The 24,226-nt window shown below is 40.9% G+C and overlaps 1 protein-coding gene across 1 annotated transcript; it reads left to right on the top strand.

The window, feature by feature from the left end:
* The first annotated feature begins 224 nt into the window (after positions 1–224).
* slc25a37 (solute carrier family 25 member 37) lies at positions 225–24,226 on the top strand. Its single transcript, XM_036578530.1, has 4 exons — positions 225–760; positions 16,727–16,955; positions 17,067–17,123; positions 17,733–24,226. Exons 1-4 carry the CDS (start codon positions 590–592, stop codon positions 18,278–18,280), a joined length of 1,005 nt encoding a protein of 334 aa, XP_036434423.1. The 5' UTR covers positions 225–589; the 3' UTR covers positions 18,281–24,226.

Here is a 24,226-nt window from a genome sequence, read left to right as displayed (position 1 = left end):
ACTGTCCAAAACAATCTGTGTACGTGTTATTTGTAATTCTGACGGATGTTATGACTTTTAAAGGGGTTGAAGGGCAGTTTAAGGGGAGACGAAGCTATCTTGACCGAAATGAATCTGCATGGCAATGAATCGATGAATCGAACGCTCTGTCCACTGGAACGCACTGTGCGAAAGAATCGGTCCCGAGTCGCTGAACTGAATCGAACTTCAAATCAACTGTACAGCGGCTGCTCTGGATCGCCGTGGAATCAAAGCGGGAGCTGCTGGGAATGCGGAGAGGCGAGGATTAAAAACGGGAAAGCGAAGGGGCAACTACGGAATGTTGATGCATCAATAATATGAAATCGTGTCCAAAAAACTGTCAAAAAAAGAGAAAAACGAGAGAAGAGACAGTAAAAGTTGTTCGTTGGTGGCTGGATTTGTTTTGAGTGCCGCCCCCGTAAATGACGTCGTGACGTCACGGCTGTTCCGTAACGCGGCCATGGTGGACCCGCCGACTCGACTCGGGGCGGCTGACTGTGAGTGAGTGAGAGAGAGAGAGAGAGAGAGAGAGAGGAGAGAAACTCGTTCTCGGCTCAGTCCCTCCCGCATGGAGTTGCGAACCGAGCCGGTCGTGGCCAGCTTGGAGATGTCGGAGACCTCCGAGGCGGAGGAGTATGAGAGCCTGCCGCCTCACGCTTCCCTGGCGACGCACATGACAGCGGGCGCCGTGGCGGGAGTGCTGGAGCACACGGTCATGTACCCGGTGGACTCGGTCAAAGTAAGGCTCTCAGGCTGGCTGTCCAGCTGCTCAGCGCCCTTGTGGGCGTGCTGAGGTCCGGCTACGGCAGTCGGCTAACTCGCTGCCTCGGTTCTATGTGAATTCGGCTGCTTTTTAGCACGAGGCTGAAGTTGGCTTCCTTTCCTGCCAGCCTCTTATTCGAATTTTCCCGTTCCACCTTAAATGGTGCAGCAGTTACATTCAGTGCTGGAATGTAAGAATGTAACTGCTGCACCATTTAAGGTGGAACGGGAAAATTCGAATAAGAAGCTGACTTTTTAGCACAGTTAGCTAGCCGAGCCAAGGTGAAGGTTAGTTAACTTAGCTTTCCTGCAGCTGCGTTAGCCTGACTTGCTGAGGGAAAGTTTTGGCTTAAAGTTTGGTCGGTTTGGGTCCGCAGACTTTAGTAAACGCACGAGTTGCTGTGCACGTTTTTCTGCTGCTATCCGGAAATTATTCCTGCTCATATGCGAGTGCTGCGTTTCACTGAGCTCCTGAGAAACCAGAGAAACCGAAGTTAGATTAGATCAGTTAGATCAGATCAGGGCTCTTCAACGCCTGTCTGGTCCTGTGCCGCTCCAACTGCCTAAACTGCAGGATCTCTGCACTAATAGATACCGGATCCAGGACAGTGCACTGTCATTGAGAGGTGATCCTAAACGCAGAAGGCGTTTTATTATCAGTAGGTTAAAGGGGGACTCCACCGCTTTTTCAAAATTTCTGCATGATCAAATGGTTCAATATAAGCAGTGCCACTAATGCTTAATTCTACATTCTTAAGAAAAATGGTTCTTCAAGGGTTCTTTGGTACAGGGAATGACTATTGAGAACCATGAGTTATACATAGAAACACTTCGTGATGAAGATTAAGTTGTATATGGTTCTTTATAGAACCTGTTAAAAATGGGATTCTTCTGTTGTTACAAGCTTGACATCCTAACAGCAGCAGAACCCTTTTTGGTGTTATATAGAATCACAGTTCTGTAGAGAACCATGTACAAAACGTTCTCTATCAGTCTAAATAATAATTTCACTATGCAAAGAACCTTTTCAGCATGCAAATGGTTCTTTGAGTGTTCATAGTTTCATGTAGAACTACTGTCTTTACTAAAGAACCTTTGTTTTTAAGGATGTAGAGAAACTTATAGTCTGAATTCATTGTAGTGGTGACGTCTGAAGAGTTTAATGCTTTTAAAGCTCCCACACAGAAAGTCATTACATTCATTTTTATAGATATGCCACGTGATGCCTGAGCCTTTGTTTTACAGTAGATTTATAGAAAGGTTTTGGCTTAAAACATATTATTTAAATCCTGTAATGGTGTAGGCCTACATGCACAGCACTGTAAGTCAAAATAGTACCCATAGAATTACACAGATTTATCACTATTTTACCATAAACATTACATACAAACACTACAGACTGTAAAAAAAAGGACATATGTAGTTTAACCCCTTACCAAGCCATGGGCACAGTGGTGGGCCCAAAGTTTTTTTACACAGTATAACCTAAGAAAAGTTCCATTAGTTTGCATTGAAGTCCCTGTGGTTCATGAATAATAAGCCTTAGTATGTAATAAGCTTAGAATGTTAAGGAGTTAACTGGTTGTTTTGGATAGTAAATAAAATGGCAATATTTGCATTGCCCTCTGGTTTCTAACGTCATGTCAAAACAACCTGAATTACGTTTCCATCTCAGTGACTGAATTCTCCAGAAATTCAGAAGAATCAGTGGAACTTCATTTTAATATCTGGGATATTTCTTAACTTTTACTTTGAAATCGTTCATTTAATAGACATCTTGTCTATTACGGCTAATTTAGTGTTCTATCATGGACAACTTGTGTAGAAGTGGAGATAAAACTGGACTCTAGTTTGAACAGTTTTGTAGTTTTCTTACTAAAGGTACTAAAGCTAAACTTTCATTCAAGTTCTGACTGATTATGTACATTATAATCATTGTGACCTACTAAGACACGCTCACTGAGTTGCACCACAGTCTAGGGAGTGCTCAGGCGACTAAAGAGTGAAGGTTGTGGTGGACTTTGTCCTTAACCTATCTTACCAAATCCGCAAACCGCTATCCCTTTTCGCTGTCTTTCTCCTGAAAGGAGAACAACTCTCCTTCCTCTTCTGTCTCACTTTACTCCACTGCATGATGTCATTCAGCGTTGCTCTGTTGTTTCTTTTGCCACAGATTCCGTGAAAGACAGGCTTTCTTTTCTTATGTTTACTGTATTGGGTGTAAAACAATAGTCTTATGATGACGGTGAAAATGCCAGGCTGTTTTGTGTGCGCTAATCTTCAGACCAGCCTCAGTCCAGGCTCCTAAAACAACAGTTCATTCACAGACTCATGCCTGTCTGATAACTCGCTCGGTAGTGTTTGGGCCTCCGTGGTCTCTCTGGGGAAACACTAGGTCTGTAGTATCTTTTCCTCTGTAAATGGACTCTTGTGTGAGCACAGACTCGGACCTGTCTAGTCAAGGTAGAGATTCTGAATGAAACGGGCATCCTTAGTCTCCTACGTTTAGAAGTTGCTGGACTACAGTCCATCGCACAACCTCAGCAGTGTCAAAGTACAGGGAATGAAAATGATCTGACATGCTGCCAGATAAGCCTCCGGGGCTATTCAGTCGGCGCTTGCGTAGCCTATTGTCACCGTTTCCTTCGAGGCTGCCAAAATGTGTTCATTCGCCCCTTTTGTGCTGGTCACTGTACTGCTACACATTTGACAGGCACATACTACGTGTCTGGACGGCACATAGCCTCACAGACACAAGTAATCGCCTAATGAACCAGGCGGCTTTGCACTTCACCTGGAAGGAAGTGGGCTGTAATTGGGCTGTGCGTACGTGTGGATGTACGTTTTGGGGGGAGATGGAGGTGAAATGGAGAAAAAGAGTGACATTGTCTATTCACTTTAGCCCTAATGGTGGAAAGGAGGAAAGAAGAGACTAAAGGAAGGTAGATAGTTGGTAGGGAAGCGCAGTTGGGAGCCAGGATTTGAATTAGCTGTCCTTATTATACTGTTGATTACATTTGTAATGAAGTAATTGATGCGATTGTGACTATTTTGTGACGTTTATTTGTGTGTTTTTTTTTAAAAGCCTAAAAATAAACAAGGATAATAGCATTGCCAGTATTGCATCCCTAGTTTTGACTTAGTTTGGTATTTGTGTATCCATAAGCGTCCATGAACGGATATTCAGTTAACCGAAGAAGATAATAAAAGGCTTCGTATCAACATATCATCGTTGTTATCATAGTTCTTATTCATTATTTGTATTTTTAGTTGTAGCTAATGCCAGGTAGAGTGGTTAGCCTAGTTATGGCACTGTCTCTGTCTTCTCATTCTTTCAAAATACATGAAAATAGGTGTGTCCATCAGACTTTAAATATATATCTTTATCGTGCACGTTGCTAACTAACCATTGCCGATTTATAGTAGGTAAGTTTTAAGCAATTAAAAATCAAGTGTTCAAGTTTAATCCTGCAATCGTGGCAACATTACTTGGAATTTATTTTTGTTTTGGTCGAGTTGTTTGACGCAAGTAACGTGATCCTGCAAAGTGCACTCAGGCTGCTTTTGAATTCTTCTGCCAAAAATGTCAGCCGTGTAAAAATATGTAAGTGTTTGAGGAGGAAATCGAGACTGCAATCTGTAGCGTCTCCAGTGGAAAAGTTGACTGATGAGGTACTGCCAGCTTCGTCTCAAGTGCACGTTGGTGCATGTGTTAGGCCTACCCGCATCACTATATTCATATCAGGGCATTCATTTAGCCCACAAAGTGCTAGCTACTAGCTTTGGTTATCTTATAACAAAGCTATCATCTTTGTTGTCTGCTGCGTTCAGCACGAGCCTTGACTAGTGTAAGTCGGCCTGTTATGCTGTAAATAAGTCAGAATCAACCATAATCATTTATGACTGGAGCACCCGTCATAGTAGGCACTGTATATAAAGAAAAGGCCTCATATGACCTTTCTGTCCTGAGACCTAATGCACAAAGTTCTGTCTAGATTCTTTCATAATCTGCTTTGTGATTAGCCTTTTCACTACTGAGACTTGCCTATGAAGTTTTATCATTGTTTTGTGGAGTACTTACAACTCCATGGCCATTATTAAAGTTCCATAACTGAATGTAATAAGCCTCTTAAAACCACGCGATTACTTAATAACATTGTATAAATCGGTGTAACGGCGAATAAGTTTATCTTGTTATTTACTGGGATATCCTTCCATTAGAAAGTAAACCAACCTGAAGTGAATCTGATCAGCCTGATGTCTGTAAGGTGGCGGAGTTTGCCTGTATGGTTCATGGTGTGTAAAGGCAGCTCTGAAAGCGCTCTGTGTTTTTTTTTGTTTTGTTTTTTTTTTTTCCGTTTTCTGCTCCAGTCAGCCCCAGATTTCACTCATTGTCATTTTAATGCGTCCGGCGCTAGAGGGTCATTGAGTTTACATCTTCTGTCCAGCGAAAGAGGACAAACTGGAAACCTAAACAAACAGCGTCCAAAACCCAACATTAAAAAACCCTCTGTCATGCTTGAGTTTATCCTCAAGAGGAACAAGGAAAACATCAAAGTTTCGTTCAAGAAGTGGGTAAAAAGTCCATTGTGCAGTTCTTCCCGCTTCATATTTGGGGCACTTGGCAAGTACATCAGCCTGATAGCTTTTGCCAACCTAAGTACTGCGTGTTGAAGCTTGATGGTAACAGCACTTCCGCTGGTAGTAAAAGTACAGGGTAATGAAACAGGGAATTCCAGTATGAAGGAAATGATGGGAAATTGAGTAACGCTGCTGTTATCTCTCTGCGTGTGCTTATGAGTGTACTTCTGAAGCCCTTAGGAGCCTAAATTGGCCTAAACGTTTCCCTGTAACCTTTATACACACTCTCTCACCCAGCTGTTGGACTCTTTCACCCTGCACACTTGCAGGAGTGTCTTTCTTTTTTTGTCAGACCTGTTTGAAGTGTAACAGTGCAGTACAGTTATTCTCTGTTTGGACTGTCTAATAATCCGCCTGAGATACGCCTGATTCACAGATTGCCCAGTTTAGTAGTAGCCTGAAGGTTTTATCATTCTCATTGTTTTGCATTCATTCATTCAGTCTCTTTGCTTTTTGATTGCAGGAAGGACATAGAGGTATTTCCTCGATGTATTTGAATACCTCAAGATGAATGATGCAAGTTACTCTAAATAGAAGCTTCCTGATTGGTTTGATTGAGCATGAGTGCCACTGTTTAGGTAGCAGTAGGTGGTTCAGAGTTAAACAAAAGAGCTAAAAGGAAACGTCTTCCCTTCAGGATTGTATCTCTGTAACACGCTGTACTCGTAGGCTCACAGGCCAGAAGTAAACAGGAGTGTCAGTTCATTCTGCTGATTTCTGACTAGTCACGATGACTTGATTAAACTTGGTTACTGATTAAAAAAAACATAAAGGATTAAACTTTACTTTCTTAAGTTAGTTAGTTTGAATGGAAAAGGAATAGAAAAAAGTTGGTAACTTTGAAAGGAAGTAAATGGAGCAAAGTTTTTCTACAGTAGTTTTGGAGCGTTTCCATTCCGATCTTCATTAATTTCTCACGCAATGTGAAATGCAACAGGAATTTTCAAATTCTGTAAAAACAAAAAAAGGCATTATTTATTCAACAGTGATAATATACAGATATACATAGGTATGAAATATAAAAAAGCTTTTTGTGTATCTTTTCCAACAAAGCCTTTTGGAATCTTTGAAATGCTATGCATAGTTTATTTGTCTGACCTTTTTTGGCTCTGATTATTCGATTAATCATCAAAATAATAAATCGATTTCTCAGTTAGTAACATAACCAATTATGACAGTCACAATTTCAATCATGGCTGATTCCAGTTGCACACCAGCATGATGGGATACACATTTATATGCAATTTTGACACAGTGGTTTTATGTATGTATTTTCAATTGAAGTCTTGTTAAAGGCTTCTTGGTGTCCAGTGAAGTATTTTGAAGTCGTTGAAAGGCTATGCAAGGTTTCTTATTGTTCAGTTTGGTCCAGTTTTTGTTTGGCCTTCTAAAAAAGAAACATGCATAACTTTTGCTTAATTTTTAAAAGTTATTGGCTGATCACTTGATTGCTAATGTAATCAATAGTGACAGCCCTGTTCCTGACTGGACAAAGCTCAGGCTCGGCTCATTTGTGTTCCATTTCATTATTATTGAAAACAAAACAAAAACTGATGCACCATCTGGCTGTTTTTGGGTTTGATGCTAACTTACACTAATGTAAAGCAATTCCAGAGTAAAGTGTAAATGGAAGAGTAAACTGAGGCTGCATACATTTACACAGTATTTTTTTTGTTATCCTCATGTCAGGAGGAGTGGCAGGGCTGAGCGAGGGTGTGGGCCTTTATCTCACTGTACCAGAGGTGTGTGTAACACTGTGGGTTCAATCACGCTCTCACATGTGAAGGGCGGCACTATGTAGATGGCGCGCCCACGACCTACATAATGGAGACTCTGACCTCTGCTCCAGAACTTTAACTCATTCAGTTCCAGGCTTGTTCCCATAAGCAATCCACATAGCTGGTTACATTTTAATGTATGTTTAGCAAGACGTCCTACTAGATCAACAGGACTGTGAGGTTATGTGCTAAAAATGTGCACCAGTTTTTCATTGCTGTTCCAGAGTTAAAAGCAGAGAGAAGGCAAGTTTCGTGGTCCTGTACTAAACCCAGGTTAAAGGAAACAGTCTGCTGTTCATAGCGGCTCACTTCTCACCTCTATGATTCCTTTCTGAGCTCCTCCAGCGTTTGAGTTCCCCCATTCCCTGTGTAAAGGAATGAAAGGGACAGTTTTCCACCCCTCTGCTAAATGTGTTGAAGCGAAGCGAAAAGTCTTGACTTTGGGGAAGAATTTAGACGCAGTACTTATTAGGAAAGTCTGTCCCTGGACAGTTAGTACCAGTCATACAACACCTAACTCCTATGTCGTTGAGTGGACAGAGACCTATAAACCTAAAACTGAAGGCCAAATTTAAAAAAGTAAAAACATTTAAAATCTGAGAAAAATCTCATAGTTACTAGGATTTAGCTTACTGATCTATTGATCTATTACTTAATGCTTCAGCATATCAAGATATTTTGGACAACTGTATGCTTCCAGCTTTGTGGGAACAGTTTGCTGAAGACCCTTTTCAGTTCCAGCATGACTGAGCCCCAGTGCACAAAGCAAGGTCCATAAAGGCATGGCTGGATGAGTTTGGTGTAGAAGAACTTGACTGGTCCGCACAGAGCCCTGACCTCAACCCCATCAAACAACTTTGGGATGAACTAGAACAGAGAATGCGAGCCAGGACCTCTTGTCGAACATCAGTGTCTGACCTCACAAATGCTCTTCTGGATGAATGGGCAAAAATTCCCACAAAATCTTGTAGAAAGCTTTCCAGAAGAGTGGAAGCTGTTATAGCTGCAAAGGGAAACCAACTCCATATTACTGCCTTTGGATTTAGAATGGGATGTCGTAAAAGCTCCTGTTGGTGGAACATGCAGGTGTCATGATACTTTTGTCCATATATTGTACCTTAAAGGTTAAGCTAGTTAAGCTGCATTAGTTACCTTAGATCATGTAGTGCTGCAGTGAAGAAGAGCAGGTTTTGTTCCATGTCAAAAAAGTACAAAGGTACATTTCATAGTTTTGATCCTCACTCCTCATCAATCTGTTTCAGCAACAGTTTCTGTTGCACAATGACAGCAGAAATCTGTAGTTGAATGTCCTCTGAATCCAGATATGCACTGTGTGGTTTTAGAAATCTTGTTCTTTGGTTTGAACAGAATTGTGACTGTATTTTTGTGTGCCTGTTTAAACACAGACTAAATCACACAGTGTATGTCTGGGGAGAATATGCCAAAAGGGTAGTGTTTAAAGTGAACAGAAACTTGGAGTCTTCTCTGTGTGAGCAGACCCTCGTTCACTGCCAGCTTGAGTCGATTGTTCGTTAGCGCGGCAGCGTACACTAGGCTTATGTCACATGGTTTTAGGTGGTATCAGAATGTTGGTGTTGGTAATTTCTGTGAGTATGAGTACAAATAAATGAGCACGCCATCAGGCCGATACCAGTATTGGTGTTGATACATCCCTAGTTTGGCTTAATCAACGCATGAAATTTGTGTTTTTTCAGGTTGTTCTGGCTGCTGCATGTGGGCAAGTCTCCACAAGGAGTGAGAGTTTTTCCTGCTTGCGGCTTTACCAGCAAGCTGATTGGCTTTTTTTATTAAAAGGCAGGCAGTTACCTGTAAACAGCCACCATGTTGAGCATAACAAGCTATTCCTTTCATCTAAACTGTTGCTAGGTTGGACCAGCCTTACAGAACATTGATAAAATCCCATTCATCCTAATTGTACCTCAGTTGTAGCGCACAAAACAGTTTTTGTCAGAAAGTACGTTTAGAGTTCATTATTAATTTCACATGATTTTATTCTGTGTATCTGTAAAATGTCATGTTGTAGATCGGATGTAGTTTTTTATCTTGAAATCAATCTGATGTTAACATGGGATCAGATCCATTGTTGTCGTTTCCAATCTGCCTAGTTTCGATTAGCTACAACAGGTTTGCCCAATCCTGGTCCTGCAGATCTAACACACCTGATTCAGGTAATCTAGGCCTTCAAGGGTGTCTGAATGAAGAGCCAGGTGTGGATCTGAGCTCTCCAGGACCAGAATTGAGCACCATTAAGCCACAAAAACATAGTCTAGCTTGGTACTGTAACATGTAACATATTAAACTCACAGTTGAGTATGACTCCAAACAGAGTCTGCTATGTCTCATTAGGTTGAATGAGAATTATCAATACACTGCTATCTTGTCGGTTTTTGTCTGAGAAGCTTCTTCTGTGTAAAGCAGTTTTTTTTTCCCATTTGTCTTTCTGTTGCGTCATCTCGAACACGAGACTATGTGCTCTTCTTAGTGCAGATGACTGACTGGCATCGAGACAGCATTGTGACGTGGTACTGTTGAAATCTGGCTATTTTCTACTAACATGCTGCTATACTTACGTGCTATCTTATATGCTGTTATGCAGTAGTGCGGCTTGTTTGAGCATCGGAATACGAGTCTCTTGTGTTTCATAAACTAGATATTCAGTGTTATTTTCTTGAGGATCGTGAGCAGTTTCAGCTCGTCTCCTCTTTCAGGAACACATTCCCCATTCTTGACCAAGAATAATAGCACTGCTGCAGTGGAACAAACAAATAATTGTTACATGACGTGGCTTGAGAAGTGATCTTTTCGAATCACTTCCTGGACAACGTTTGTTTATTGGGGGTGATGTTTTAGACTGATTTCAGTTTTAAAATGAGTGTTTGGCTTAGTATTGTATGCAAGGCCTGTCACAGTTAGTACGTAATCACCCGATGGCAGTTATTTGAGCTGATTGCCATTATTTTCCACCATGGGTAGCTTTCAGAATCATATGTTTGTGTCAACAGAATATGAATTGGGAGTTGAGCCAAATGCATGTAAATAAGAGAAAGCAGAAAATGCATTTATTGAGACACACCATGAGCTTTATGGAGCCAGCAGAAGTTGTGACTGGGGCTATAACGTCATCAGAGGGCAGTGAGAAGTAATGTTTATTTGAGCTTGAGTTGTTTCCGTGTACAACTCGAACCTACGAAATATCAGCCACTATGAAGCAGAATAACAAATTAGCCAATTTGCCCACTTTACAGAACAGGCCAGCGCAAAACGGTGTCTATTTCTGCCATTTTATCTAGTCTTTGCCGTAAGTAACATGATTTCTGAATGTTAATGATCTAACAAAAATTAAAATTGAGATATTTGTTCAGTTTGTGGTGCAAACTACCTTTTTGAGCAAGAAAACGCGTGGATGGAAATATAAGTCGCACCTCAGTTGCACTTGATCAATCCTCTGATTAAATAGCTTGATAATAATTGCTAACTGATCCAAATTCTGGAGCGGATGGGGGGCACAGAACGTCCAGCAATAAAAAAAAAACATATATTAGACAGTGATGGAAAACACTTTAGCACACAGGAAGCTGTTGCGAACGTGCACACAGTATAACTCCTCTGGCGGCAGATTACTGTCAGTACTAGCTCCGTTGCGTTCATATTATGATGCTGCCTTTTGGATTTCTGTTAGATCTTCGTTGGCAGTGCGTCCACCCCAGTGACCTGAAGAACCGCCCTGTTTGTCAGGACGCTAAGAAGCTGCCCTGCCACCAGCAGCCAGTGAGGATAAGGATACCCTCAGGATTAGACCAACCAAAATAAAGGAGCAATCCAAGGCGTCCAGTCCAGGAGTCAGGATGAGCCAGTAAAGGTTTATCAGATGGACCCCAAAGGAGGAGGTTATTTAGAATGCTGGAGCAGAAATATTGTAATTAGCATTCCAAAGCTAAGTGAGTTGGACGCAGCCGTTAGAGCTTCAAGCCACACCTTACTAATCACTGAATGAAGGCTGGCATGCAGAGAGGCTTAAGCCCAGGCATCATTCCAGCCTAGATCAGGATAACACACTCGCACACGCACACACGTCTGGGCAATATTCCAATCCAGGTCAGGGTGCAGGGCCTGTCCATGTTACTTTACTATTTCTACTGGACGCCTGCAGACACCAATGGATAGTGACACATACCAACACACACACAGTCCACAGTGCCCGTTAAAAGTTTGGGTACACCTAGCTTTTTAAAGGGATTTTTATACAAGTGGGCTTTGTCTTTGTGAGTTAGTAGTAATTTATTAAAGTCTATCCAGCTGTAATTTTTTAGGGATGTGAGTGGGATCTCACGTACACACTTAACCACTGAACGTATTCAAATACTGAAATCACTATTTGGGTACTTGTAACGTTTTCTCACGGAGACGGAGATGGAGAAAATGTGCTTGCCAGCAATTAAGTGAAGTGGCGATGTTATGTTTTTTAACAGGACTCTAAAATGTTATGTATTAACTTGTATAAGTAAGTAGTTCATATTATGCTTTGCTACTACAAAGCACAAGCGCCATAACGTGAGTGTGTTGCCAATGATGTGTTAAGGACATGATGCTTAGCTCTAATGCTAACTAGGCTAAATAAGTCAGCTGATGTGAGATGAGAAGATATTTCTTTAACACATCAGCCCCGTTTACATGCAGCCTGATAATCCGTTAATAATCCGACTTATAGCTCAATCGGAATAGAATGCGTCCATGTAAACACTTCAATCGGAATAGTCTAGGCCGATTGAGGATATTCGGAATACAATTTCTATTGAACGAGGTGGGTAATCCTGTAAATAATCCATTAAATAGAAGAATAATAGCCATGTAAACGCCTTTATCGGATTACATTTCCAATCGGACCGTGTAAGTACATTCTCCGCATGTGCGTCGTGTCATAGCAAAAGCAGAGAACTCATAAACCGGCAAAAGTTTAGAACGTTCAACATAAGGGGAGCAGAAACTGGTCTGCAGAGGAGACCAAGTTTATGCTCTGATCTTTAAAAGATGGCGGTGGGACGGACGTCCAGCTTATGTGTCTCAGAACACGACGTCTTCCTCTCGGCCTTCTTTAATAAGGACATGTGAAGGACGTTTTCCTGAGTCTGACATCATTTTAAAGTAATTAAAAACTCCAGCGCGCCAACTGGAAACTCATCTCACTCTGACTGGACCTCACGTGATGCTCGCTGTCATGGTAACGTTAACTCTAAGTGGTACTCCACGCATGCGTGTCATTTTGGATCGGATTACTTGTAGTGAGCATATAAACGAAGATTTTCATCAGATTGTTGAGTAGAGTGTTCATATAAACACCTCAGTCTTAATCTGTAATCGGAATGTATTCGTTCGGATTGGCAAAAATCTTTGCATGTAAACCCAGCCGTTGGCTAACACATTGACACGTCGTCCACTGAGGAGAAAAGACCTCGTATAGAACACGACACCTCGCCAACTGTGTACATGCTATGGTTTAGCTCATTATTTCATCTTTTACCCACCTAACATAAAAAAACCTGCTGACTTTCTTTGGCTATTTTTGAATAATAAAATGTTTTCAAATGTATTGCTCTGTGTGCTGCTAAGGTATAAGCCTACATCTGTAGGTTGATTTTGGCCCCCAAGTCCCCAAGGTTAACCAAAGATCCATCCATTAACTCCTATGTACACTCGAATATCAAAAATAGTCAGAATGGACATCGCTAATGTTGTGCGGGAAAGAATATCACACATATTTGTGACAGGCCACAAATTTTATCACCTTGTTGAGAAGTCGAGATTCAGGTTCATCAAAACATTGTTTGATGACACGAAAGTGCATGAAATATAAAATGTTCCAAATGAAACATCAAGTCAGGTCTAAGATAGAGCACTTTAAATATCCGGCAATACAATGCAAACATACAGTATACATTTCACTTAAATATGCTTAACGCATGCTGTAAAAACAAATGTATAAAGTTTGAATGTGAAGAAAGATTCACTCATAGTTTAAAAGCTCTTGGGGAAAAATATACCGGGTGCCTTTTGCTGTAGTTTAGGGTTGCATGTATTGCTTACTGCTCTGTTAAGGATAGTGATTCAATTGTGCAGGTAAAAATGCATGGAAGGGACTCGTAGAGCCTGTAGAATCTCGTCAGATTCATTTTTGGTAGCTTCCACTGTTTTGCCCATATGTTTGCCCAGTGAGTCTACAGCATGAAAGGATTTTAGTTCTTTCACAATGTCTTGAGATAGGCCTGCTCGAACAAGCTTGCTCCAGAACAGGCTGGATGAAGGTCAGATATACATGAAGCGACACACCCTAAGATAATGAATCAGTGCTGGGACTTTATTGGTAATGTAAGTAATGTGGTTATCCTTTCTAAGGTCTAAGTTGATCTGGACACCTAAGAGCTTTAAGGATTCCACACCCTGACCCTGCAGGAGAAGACTGGTCAGGTCTGTTATGAGGTTTTCTAAAACTGATCACCAGCTCTTTCTTAGAGCATTTGCTGAAAGGCAGAAAATCTGGCCCACCGGAATGAATGCATCAACGGCAGCTTGCGTTTGAACAGGAAAAGCTATTAACAGCTCAGAGAAGGTCAGGTCATCTGCATACTTAATGGCTTCCAAACAATAAGGCAACATCTGATCCAGCATATTCATGCAGAGGACAAAAAGAAGAGGGGATAACAATCAACCCTTTGGGCACACCAGCCTGAGTTTCCCTCATTACACAGTTTGTTGTCTTCCCAGCAGACAGCTACGTGAGGTCAATAGTACATCGTTGGAAATACTAAGTGAGGCTAGTGTGGATAAAAGCTGACCATGATCTGTCAGAAGCCCTGGCAATGTCAACACTCATCAGGTGTTAAAACGCCAATCATTTATAGCCGATACCTGCTCTTCATACCAAGGAAGATACTTTGAACTTGAAGCTGAAGGGTATCACTGTATTCACCTGTATTAGACTTGTGGTTACTCTTGCTCCAGCTCAGTGCCTGCAGTCTGTTATGAAACATCCCACATACATAATAATCATAATAAGTGGCAATACAGCATATCTCCATGTTTGATAATGGTTTATGGGTGCTTAAGCAGGAGTGCGCATCATGTGTAATGTCTTTAGGAGGTAAGCTCAAACTTGTTAGACACAAAGAAGTTGAGCTAGTGTGAAGCTACAAATAAAGGGGAATTAGGGGAATAAAGAGGAAAAGAATGGTGAAGTGGATGCGGTTAGCTTATCTTGCTTCACAGGGTAATCTGTGGTAAAGTTATTCACTCTCTAATTACAGAATAGAGAAGATGCTGTGTTTTAGCTTGATGTTTACTGTAATTGTGAGGATTGCTGGAAAGAAAGTGGGAGATTGCAGACTGCAAGAGGATGTTTAAAACAGTGATGGTTGCGCAGAGTGTGGTTTTGGTTTTGCATACCAGGATGGCTGGGGAGATTGTTTTTCACTTATGTCCTTCTGTATCCGTGAATATGAGTAACTGTTGTATTGTAATTGTAATAATAAGTTTATTTAAATCATGTACAATCCTGCATTTAAACAATACAGAGTAATATCAAAACTGCAAACAGCTTCTGAATACAGTTTGGTAGTAAATTGTTCTGTGCTTTGTACGTTATCTGTGCAGTTTGAAGGTTGACTAGATCACTGAATTTTAAAGCATGTCATTTAATGTATAGTTTATTGGTTGGTTCATAATAGTCTGATCGACTTATAATTCTTATAGCTTTCTTCTGTAGCATGAAAATAGGTTTGGTGTTGGTTTTTTATGTGTTGTATAATTACATACACATTCATTTTGAATTATTGTTGGCAATTCCCTTAAATGTCCATTATCAGTGGCAAAGTAATGTCTGACATTGCTTGACTCTATCATATTTCAAACTGTACTTCAGCTCATGTACAATGATATTTAACTTCAGTCTTGAAACCCAGCGTCCCTAACAGTCTTGGGCTCTGCTAATAGACTGAGATGCTGGAACCATGTCTGTGTCCGTGGACTGGAAAGCTCAGTAGATCTCAGTAAACCCGGTAACCCTTCACTGCTTTGATGTGAATAAATTGACCTCATTACTGAATAGCCTCTGTATCAACAATGTCCGCAATCCTTACCACGTTAGGCTGAAAGAATTGTTATTTTTATCAAATGTCCACATTTATAACCTGGGTCCACACTTCTGCAAATGTGCCATCTTTCTGTGCAACCATGCAATTCCACATACTGCCAAACTGGTCTTGCAAAGCCTCTTTCAGTAACCCTAAAGCTTTTTATCCCACTGGAGTGGTGTGGAAGTTGCAGCCTTTTCCAGAGCATCCAATTTTATACCTTTTGGGAGGTAACCTGCATCCAGCTCCAGTGCTTTTCTCTGAATGGCCAATATGGGGTTTGAGAAGAAGTAACAGCTGTTTGTGCCCATTTGCCTCTCAGCAGTGTTTGTCGTTCTTAGCCCTGATCCGGCCTGTTCTCCGCCGCCTTTATCCACCCTCATGCCAAATCGTTCACACATCACAAAGCATGTTTTTATTACAGCAGTGAAACGTGGTGCAGTCAGAGAGATGGGCTGCCCTATCTCTCTCTGCATATTGATTCTGTTTCCTTCCCGTCATTTCATTAACAATAAAATGTCCTTTTCTTTTCCCAGAAAGCATCTGTCCATTCTAAAGAATGTGTGTAAAATCTTTTTTGTAGAAATCAGGGGACAGTCAAGTTTTAAACATTTGTGTCCAAAAAACTGCCAACTCTCACAGACATTCTGTTACTGTGGAGGAAGTGGACGTTTGGGTTTGAATGATTTTGGGATTTTTCCCATAAAGCCCAAAAGAGTGTTTAAATTCTCTATTGTTTAATTCTGATTGTTGCTCTGGATCAGCTTGGCGTGGCATGACTTTACCATTCGTGTGGGTTTTGGGTTAGTCCTTCTCTCCATTGTTCTTATTAACTTACAGTTGTGCTGTTAAGAAGGCAGTTATTGCGATATATCGAGTTAGCAAATGCAGCTTTGTTATATTATTTCTCACTAGTAGCTCATTGAAATTGGTGCAACCCTCTAAAAGATTGCAAGTTTGAGCCCCGGCAATGCCACAGCCATCTGAGGCAGAGAGTCCAAGAGAGCATAACTGGCCTTGCTCTCTCTCGATGGGTATGATGGTCCTTCCTTTCAGCAATCACTCAGTGCGATCCTAGCCAAAGTAGACAGCTAGCTCACATGACATAACAGGGCTAGTATGTGGGAACTGGCCACGGCCAAACTGATTCTAGTTTATTCTGAGTTAAATTGAAGATGTAATTGTTGTGCTTTATGCAAGCAAAAACTTTTAATTTTGCCATATTTTTGACATCATTTGATGCTGAACCAAGCCAAAAAAGTCAGAAGCGCAGTCACAAAACCTGTCTATACAGTTTGTAAATGGAATGTAAATGTAATCCGTTACATAACCATGTAATTATTTATGTATCTGTATTTTGTCGTTGTGTCCTTTCCGCAGACCCGTATGCAGAGTTTACAGCCAGACCCGAAGGCTCAGTACCGAAGTGTGTATGGAGCGCTGCGGAGGATTGTCAGAACTGAGGGCCTCCTGCGGCCCCTCAGGGGCCTCAACATCACTGTGCTGGGGGCCGGCCCCGCCCACGCCCTTTACTTCGCCTGCTACGAGCGCATCAAGCGCAGCCTCAGCGATGTCATTCAGAACGGAGGCAACAGCCACATTGCCAATGGTGCGTATGACTGTAGTGTCACCATGAGTAAGCACATTACTGATTGTCCACATGAAAGCAATTTGAAGAAGTAATGCAATGCTCTTAAAATGAATCATTTCTTCCTCTCAGGGCTTGCAGGAAGTGTAGCGACTGTGCTCCATGATGCAGTTATGAATCCTGCTGAAGGTACCACTCTAAGTCATTGTAGTATTTCACAGAGCACTTTTCAGGGCTTTTTTTCCCCAAGGTGGAATGCATGTTTTAAAGGGTACATATCATGGATAGCTGAATTTAGATTAAATATGTAAACATCATTTAAGATTCATAAACGTGTACCCGGTGTATACATTCCATATATGAAGATTAAGCTTCAAAAACACACCATTTTGCATTCATCATCGTGGTCGTCACCTGTAGCAGTTAATGGAAATGTGAAGGAATAAAAGCTGTTAAGATATTAAGGAAGTCTATTAGATGTTAAGTTGTTCCTGGCAGTCAGGAAGCAGAGTCATTACTGTAACCTTCCAAAGAATCCAGACTTCTGAAAGGGTGTGGCAGTACTGTCTTTATTCCAGTGTCTGTTTATTTCAGTCTGCTTTTGAATGAAACACAGTACAAGGAAGCCAATCTGAACTCATTTACATACGTTAGTCTTAAAGGCGCAGTAACAAAAACATCCTGTTTCATTCTAAAGATTAGAGAGAGATCATGTAAAAGTGATTTATACACATATACAAGAAATATGTAGCATAAGAGACCCCCAAATAAATCTTTTCCCTTTTATTCCTTCCTCAGTGGTAAAGCAGCGCATGCAGATGTATAACTCCCCCTACCGAGGCCTCTGGGATTGCGTACTGACGGTCAGTCGTAAGGAGGGCCTGGCCGCCTTCTACCGCAGCTACAGCACGCAGCTCACCATGAACATTCCCTTCCAGGCTGTGCACTTCATCACCTACGAGTTCATGCAGGAGCGGCTGAACCCTCAGCGGCAGTACTGGCCTGGGACACACATTCTTTCGGGTGCGGCAGCCGGAGCGGTGTCGGCCGCGGTCACCACGCCGCTGGATGTTTGCAAAACCCTCCTGAACACGCAGGAGAACGTGGCCCTCAGCTCGGCGCATGTGAGCGGCCACCTCTCGGGCATGGCCAACGCCTTCAGGACGGTCTACCGGTTGGGTGGCCTGCCGGCCTTCTTCAAGGGCGTGAGGGCGAGGGTCATCTACCAGATGCCCTCCACAGCAATCGCGTGGTCTGTCTATGAGTTCTTCAAGTACTTCTTGACCCAGCATGAGCAGCACAGCCTGGAACTGTCGAGGGAGGCAGACAAGACCGGGCCAACATGAGGCTAGGGCAGTGGTTCCTGATCCTGGTCCTGGAGTAACCTGCCCTGCGCCAACATACCTGATCCAGCCAATCAGCTAAATGATCTGTCTGTGCTCCGCCCACAAGTGTGTTGTTATAGCTGTCGTTGTGAGGTTGTAAAAGCTTTACAGAACATTCACAGAAATTCCCAGGTTTGGGCATCAAATTATGATGAATGTTTTGTTGATTTTCTAAGTGCTTTCAAATAAGACTACCCTTATAAAGCATTCATTAATGGTTTAAAATGAGTTTGTTTAATGGTTATGAATTAGGCCATAAAGACCTTTTTAAAGACCGCATTAATAAGCAGTTACAACACAAATAAAAAGGGCAACTTTGACCTGTTGTTTGCCTAAAAGTGAACAGTTGTTCATTTATACTTCTAAAACTCAGATTTTCATGTTTACTGATCTTACTTTGTCTTCATCAGTAAGCATTAAACTCAGTTTCATCATATATTCAGATTCATCAGATATAACTTCTCACTTTTGCCCTTTTTATTAATGTGTTATAACTGTTTATGAATGCCTTTTTAAAAAGTGTATGACCTAAATAATAACCATGAACAAGCTATTTTTAAACTCATAATTCATAAACACTTTATAAGGGTAGTCTCATTTTAAGGTGGTACCCATTTTTTCACACTGTTTTAAACAGCGTATAATATTTAAGTACTGCAGAACTTCACATAGAAAATCAACAAATCTATGTGTTTTGACCAGGGATATTCAAACTATTGCATAGGACAGTAAAGGTTCTTGTGGTAGATGGTTGTGTAATCTGTTTTGGAGATAAACACAAACTTGATAAGCTAATCATAATGTTTGAACATTGACTGACTAGCACTTTAAGGTTTGCTAGCTAGCTAAGTTAATGTCATAGCCTGCGCGTCTTCTGTAGAGCTCATCCAACCTAATAACAGTTACTACGAAAGTCTGCTTTTGTGGGCGGAGTCTGGATAGGTCAATTAACAAGCCCTTCTAAATACTAAAATATACCAGACAGGGACACTCCAGAAACAGGTTTGAGGACCACTAGGGGGTTAAGTTTACTGACACTGTCCACTCTTGGGGCTTCATAAAGAGCCCTCAGGACAGAATCAGCGCTACACAGAGAGAAGACGGTGGGAAGACCAACCGTGTTTGTCTTTGTCACACTGTGTGCATAAAATTGCCCCAAGTTCTCTTCAAAACAGATGAAGTTCAACTCTAAAAATGGAAAAGAAGAATGTAGACATCCGCTTGTGATGGAACGAGCACTTCCTCTCCTTTCGTAATCACGTTGTTGGTTCTGTTTTCTCAGATGAAATATTTATTTATTGGAAGAATTTATTGCTGTTACAAGCAGGAAACATATTTAGACATAAGAATATGTACACAAATGTGCGCATGCGAAAACGTCCCCACAGAAAGGAAGAAAAGAATGAGAACAGACTTGAGTTTGTCTGATGTCCACACTTTGGGTCTGATTCTGCCAGAGCAGCCTTGTACTACCTTTATTCTTGGAGTCATTGCACATCACAGTAAGTGCACCATTGCCACTAAATTGATCATGTTGTGCCGTGATGGTGTGACCAGTAGGTGTGCCACAGGAATCAGACCCAAAGTCACATCCTTCCAATCCCTCTGTTTCTATGGTAACAAGAGACGGCAATACATTTAGCCTTGCCCGTGTTTTTAAATTTGATGTAGGAAATTTGTATTTATTTCTTTTTGTTCAGATTTCCAGGGCTTCTGCTTCTCCAGACTTCGGAAGGTCATCTGAGTATTTATAAAGGACTGTTTAACACAACACATCCCCCAGTTCTGCTGCATGACAAATACGGAACAAGTGTGTTTTTAAGAAAAGTGCTCTTCTTTGGCAAAAGGCAGTCTTTACTACAGGTTGAGGCATTTATCTTCAATGACTAATATTGTCCATCGATTTCAATTAATAATATCGTTGCTGTCGTGTAAAAACCTCTTAATTTCTTTCTTTTTTTTTTTTACTCTTTTGCCTAATTTGAAAACTCCAGTTATCGTTTGCATTGTATGATTAACAGTCCAACATAAATTGCCCAAAATGAATGCTTTATCTTCTGATATAAAGTTACCATTTTGGCAATATGAGGTTTTGTTCTGACAGCGACAATATTTGTGCAATTGACGGGTCCAAAGAAGATAAAGATTTTACACCGCATTTCCTAGTCAGATTCGTTATTAACTACGGCATTTTACACCTTCAAATGTATATGTACTTTTAAAAAATTATTTTAATGTACTAGCGTAAAGAGAGAACTGGATTTAGGCCAGAAGTCTCCAAAATCCTGACCTTGAATCCAGTTTTCAGTTAAAGGTAAATTCCACTTTTTTCTGCGTAATTAAATGGTCACTATATACACAGTCATTCAGAGTGATTTGGTGTGAAATGCTCCGTTGTAGAGAAACTTGCAGACTTAGCTTTGTTCAGAGTGGTGGTGTTAGGAACCAGACGGCAGAAGCTTTTAATGGCTTCTGGAAGCTACGTCACAGAAATATATTACATGATGAATAAGTTGTCTAATGCCAGAATTTAACAGTATTCAACAGTAGTTTTGGATAGTAGATGAAACTGCTATGTTTGCATTGTAGACATTGTGACCTCTGTTTCCTGCCAGCACCACTGTATGTTTGTCTACAACAAACCACTCTGAATGACTTTGTCTACATCTCAGTGATACAGAAATTTTGAAAAATCAGTGGAATTCTCCGTAACTGTTGATGTCACTGATTGGCAGCCTAGTGTCTCGTCTGCAAGTCTTTACAAAATCTGAAAAAACTGATTACCACCCGATCCGGATACTGGATTCAAGCTCCGGTTTTGAAGGCCTCTGATTTTTGCAATGACGTGCTGGAGTTCAAACTCTTAACAAGTGGTTAATTTAAGTTATTTCAGTATGTTTTACTGTTGTGAGTGATAATGACACCTAACGATTAAGCACTTAACCATTCCGGACAAATTATAAGCATGTTTTAGGCTATGCCACTGTAATGGCTGCTTAGCACCAACAGCTACAGCAGTGGGCTTTGACTGAATAGATCTTAATTGCTTAATCCGGGACCACGCTAGGAATTTGATCAGTGTTCTGATCAGTGTTTGTTGAAGTTGTCAGTTTTGTACTGATAGAATTGTGTGCTTTACTCTCTCTGGCCTCTTTCAGTAAAACATTGAAGTTAGTTAAACATATAGGGCTGGTTTCCCAGACCCAGATTAAGCCTAAACCTAGACTAAAAAGACCTCCTAGTGGTGATTCTTCATTGGTACTTAATCCATGTGTGGGAAACTGGCCCAAAGTGCGTATATCTGCCCTTACAACCCACAAGCCTTGAGTGATATTTCCATAGCAAGGTACAAAAACCTGTTTGTGAATATGCAGTACAACAAAAATCCTGTTTTCTCCTAATTGCAAAGCTTGTGTGTCTCTAGATCCTATATCTAGATGCCTTCTCCCATTCGTAATGGATGTTGACTTGGCTCAAGAGTCTGCCTTTGAGCATTGAGTGCTTTGCACTGAAATCACGCACAACAGTATAAAGTCCTTGGAAGTGTAATATTGTATATATTGTACTATATAACTGAGAGGTGTCAGCACTGGCAGCTTTTTCTTTATTTTTTGGATATTTAGCTCTTATTTTAGAGCATGTGTATGCTGGTTCCAGTGGGGGACCAACAGTCTAATGGTAAATGCACTCACCAAATGCATGGATGCCTCATCCCACGTCTTTATTAGAGCCCGGCCAGTATGAAAATTGGCACCAATATCAAGTTTGAGCTAAAAATGAAAAAGAAAAATGTCGTTCTATTGTAAGAAAAAATATTGCCGCTTTATTTGTGGGATTTTTGTTGATGCCGATAATATCGGCAGATTTTATCAGCCGACTGATACATCGGTCAGGCTTTAGCTTTTGTATTTTCTTATTTCACTCTTCATTTACAGAGTCTAAGATATTGTTCACGTGTACATATTTAGTAATGATCAAAGTAACGTCTCAGACTGACCTTGTAGCAAGTCAGAAGAAATATAACCTTTTAGCACATCACGATACAGTCATCCCCTTTACTTGTGGACCGTCTGGATCTGATGTGTTTCTATGATCTATGCAGCTTCATCCCATGATAACTATGGGTAACTGACAGGGATGTTGGTGGGTTTGCGAGGTTTTGGTGTTGAGGCTGGTTCAAATGGCTTGGCAGAGGGTCCTTCCTCTGTCCACTTCCTGTTCCCATTGCCGCCCTTTTCCCAGACTTCTGTCCCCGAACGGCTCGGAAGTGTTAGACATTCCTCTAAATTCCACCGGAATCTGTGAATCCGAGGAGATTTGTTTGTTTGCCTTTGATTAAACGCTGGTTTAGTGTTTCATTCGCTAAATGCATTTTTTTTGAAGCACATTAATTACTTTATACTCAAAGACCCAAAGACTTACTTTAAATGCTCACTCACACACAGCGTAGCTTGAAAACAGATGCCACCATAAAAAACAGCTGACATAAAGTAGTGGTTTTAATGTTGTTAAAAGGAATAGCTCAACCAAACATGCTAACATGGCTAACAACAAACTAGTAGCCAAACTAGTAGCCATTAGCATGACCCAATTTGCCTAATGCTGTTCATTCATTCACTCTTAGCAACATTAGCTTTTTTGACCAAGCTGTTATTTTAAGAATGTACTTATCAGCAATAGCCCTGAATGTTTCCTTAGATAGGAGCCTTAAATTGCCTTTTTCTGTTTGTTTTTATGTGTGTTGATTTTAGCTTGTATTAAATGCACAGTGGCTATGAAGCCCTGGTATAGAATTGCTTTTCTAGCCCATGAAATAAGTATTTAAGGTAGAACTTGAAGAAATGATATGGTGGAAATTTTAATTTACACAATTGTACACTTATCCCGGGTTTAGTTGATCAGCTGAGATATTTTGTCCAAGTTTTGCCTAGTTTAGAACTGGAGATATGAGGCTAACGTTGCTGACAAACACGAGTCAATAGGCACCCAAATTGTTACCCAGATCCTTTCGGTAAATACATCCTCACAACTTTTCTCACCCACACCTTGGCCGTCATTAAGGCCAGACAGACTTGTTGATGGGGTCTAGGACACATTATGACCTACTGTGAAGTGCAAAAATGAGCAAAAACTCACCTTGTTGTCGAACGCTGTGTTCATTTTTGTAGTTCTCATTGTCATTGTGTCCTTAACCACATCAGCCAGTCTGTGTGACCTTATTGAAGATCTGAATGCAGTTTGAGTGGGTTATAAGAAGTTTTGAGGATGTTTTTACAGAAAAGATTTGGGTGACTACTGACTTCTAGTGTCTCTTAGCAGCATTAACCTTGTAGCTCATGTCTTGGCTGATCACCTACATCAACTACAAGTGGCAAATTGTCGAAATTAGATTTTTTTGCCAAACCATTCCTTTAACGATGGCTATTTTATTTATTGTTTATAACTGCACAGAACCTGATCTTTAGTCTCAATCTTTATATCTGCTGTCAGATTGCTTTATGCTGTACTCTGTTAATGTGTGTTAACTAACTCTCTATTTCTGTAATTCTCGTCTGGCTCACTCTGTGATCGATTCATTGTGAAACATCTGTCTCTGCGCTGTTGGCTGTAGGAAAGTATAAGTCTTCATGCGTGTCCGTTTCATGTTTTATTTGTGAGTGCAACAGGGTTGCCACACCCTTCCAAAACCTGCATTTTCACAACTGAAGAATAAGACTCCAACCATTGGACACAGCTGCTTTCTCTGCGCACAAAACCGGAAGGAATATTGAATACAGAGTGCCATCTAGAGTACTAAAGATACTTTACAATGGAGACAGTAACGTAGATGCAAAATGTTTATTGATTTGTGAAAATGCTGCTACAGTTTGTAACACTGGAGCCGAAATAAAAAGTTACTAAATTTTA

Source organism: Colossoma macropomum, unplaced genomic scaffold (genome assembly GCF_904425465.1).
Source record: "Colossoma macropomum unplaced genomic scaffold, Colossoma_macropomum, whole genome shotgun sequence".
Classification (NCBI taxonomy): domain Eukaryota; kingdom Metazoa; phylum Chordata; class Actinopteri; order Characiformes; family Serrasalmidae; genus Colossoma; species Colossoma macropomum.
The sequence above is the reverse complement of the archived record's forward strand: the minus strand, read 5'-3'. Positions and strand labels throughout refer to the sequence as shown.

What these genes read in the sequence shown, in the direction of transcription:
- slc25a37 (XM_036578530.1), top strand. Translation starts at nt 590, where the DNA reads ATGGAGTTGCGAACCGAGCCGGTCGTGGCCAGCTTGGAGATGTCGGAG. An exon ending in CAACAGCCACATTGCCAATG is followed by an intron (nt 16,956 to 17,066) that starts GTGCGTATGACT and finishes TCTTCCTCTCAG; the next exon opens with GGCTTGCAGGAAGTGTAGCG. An exon ending in AGTTATGAATCCTGCTGAAG is followed by an intron (nt 17,124 to 17,732) that starts GTACCACTCTAA and finishes TTCCTTCCTCAG; the next exon opens with TGGTAAAGCAGCGCATGCAG.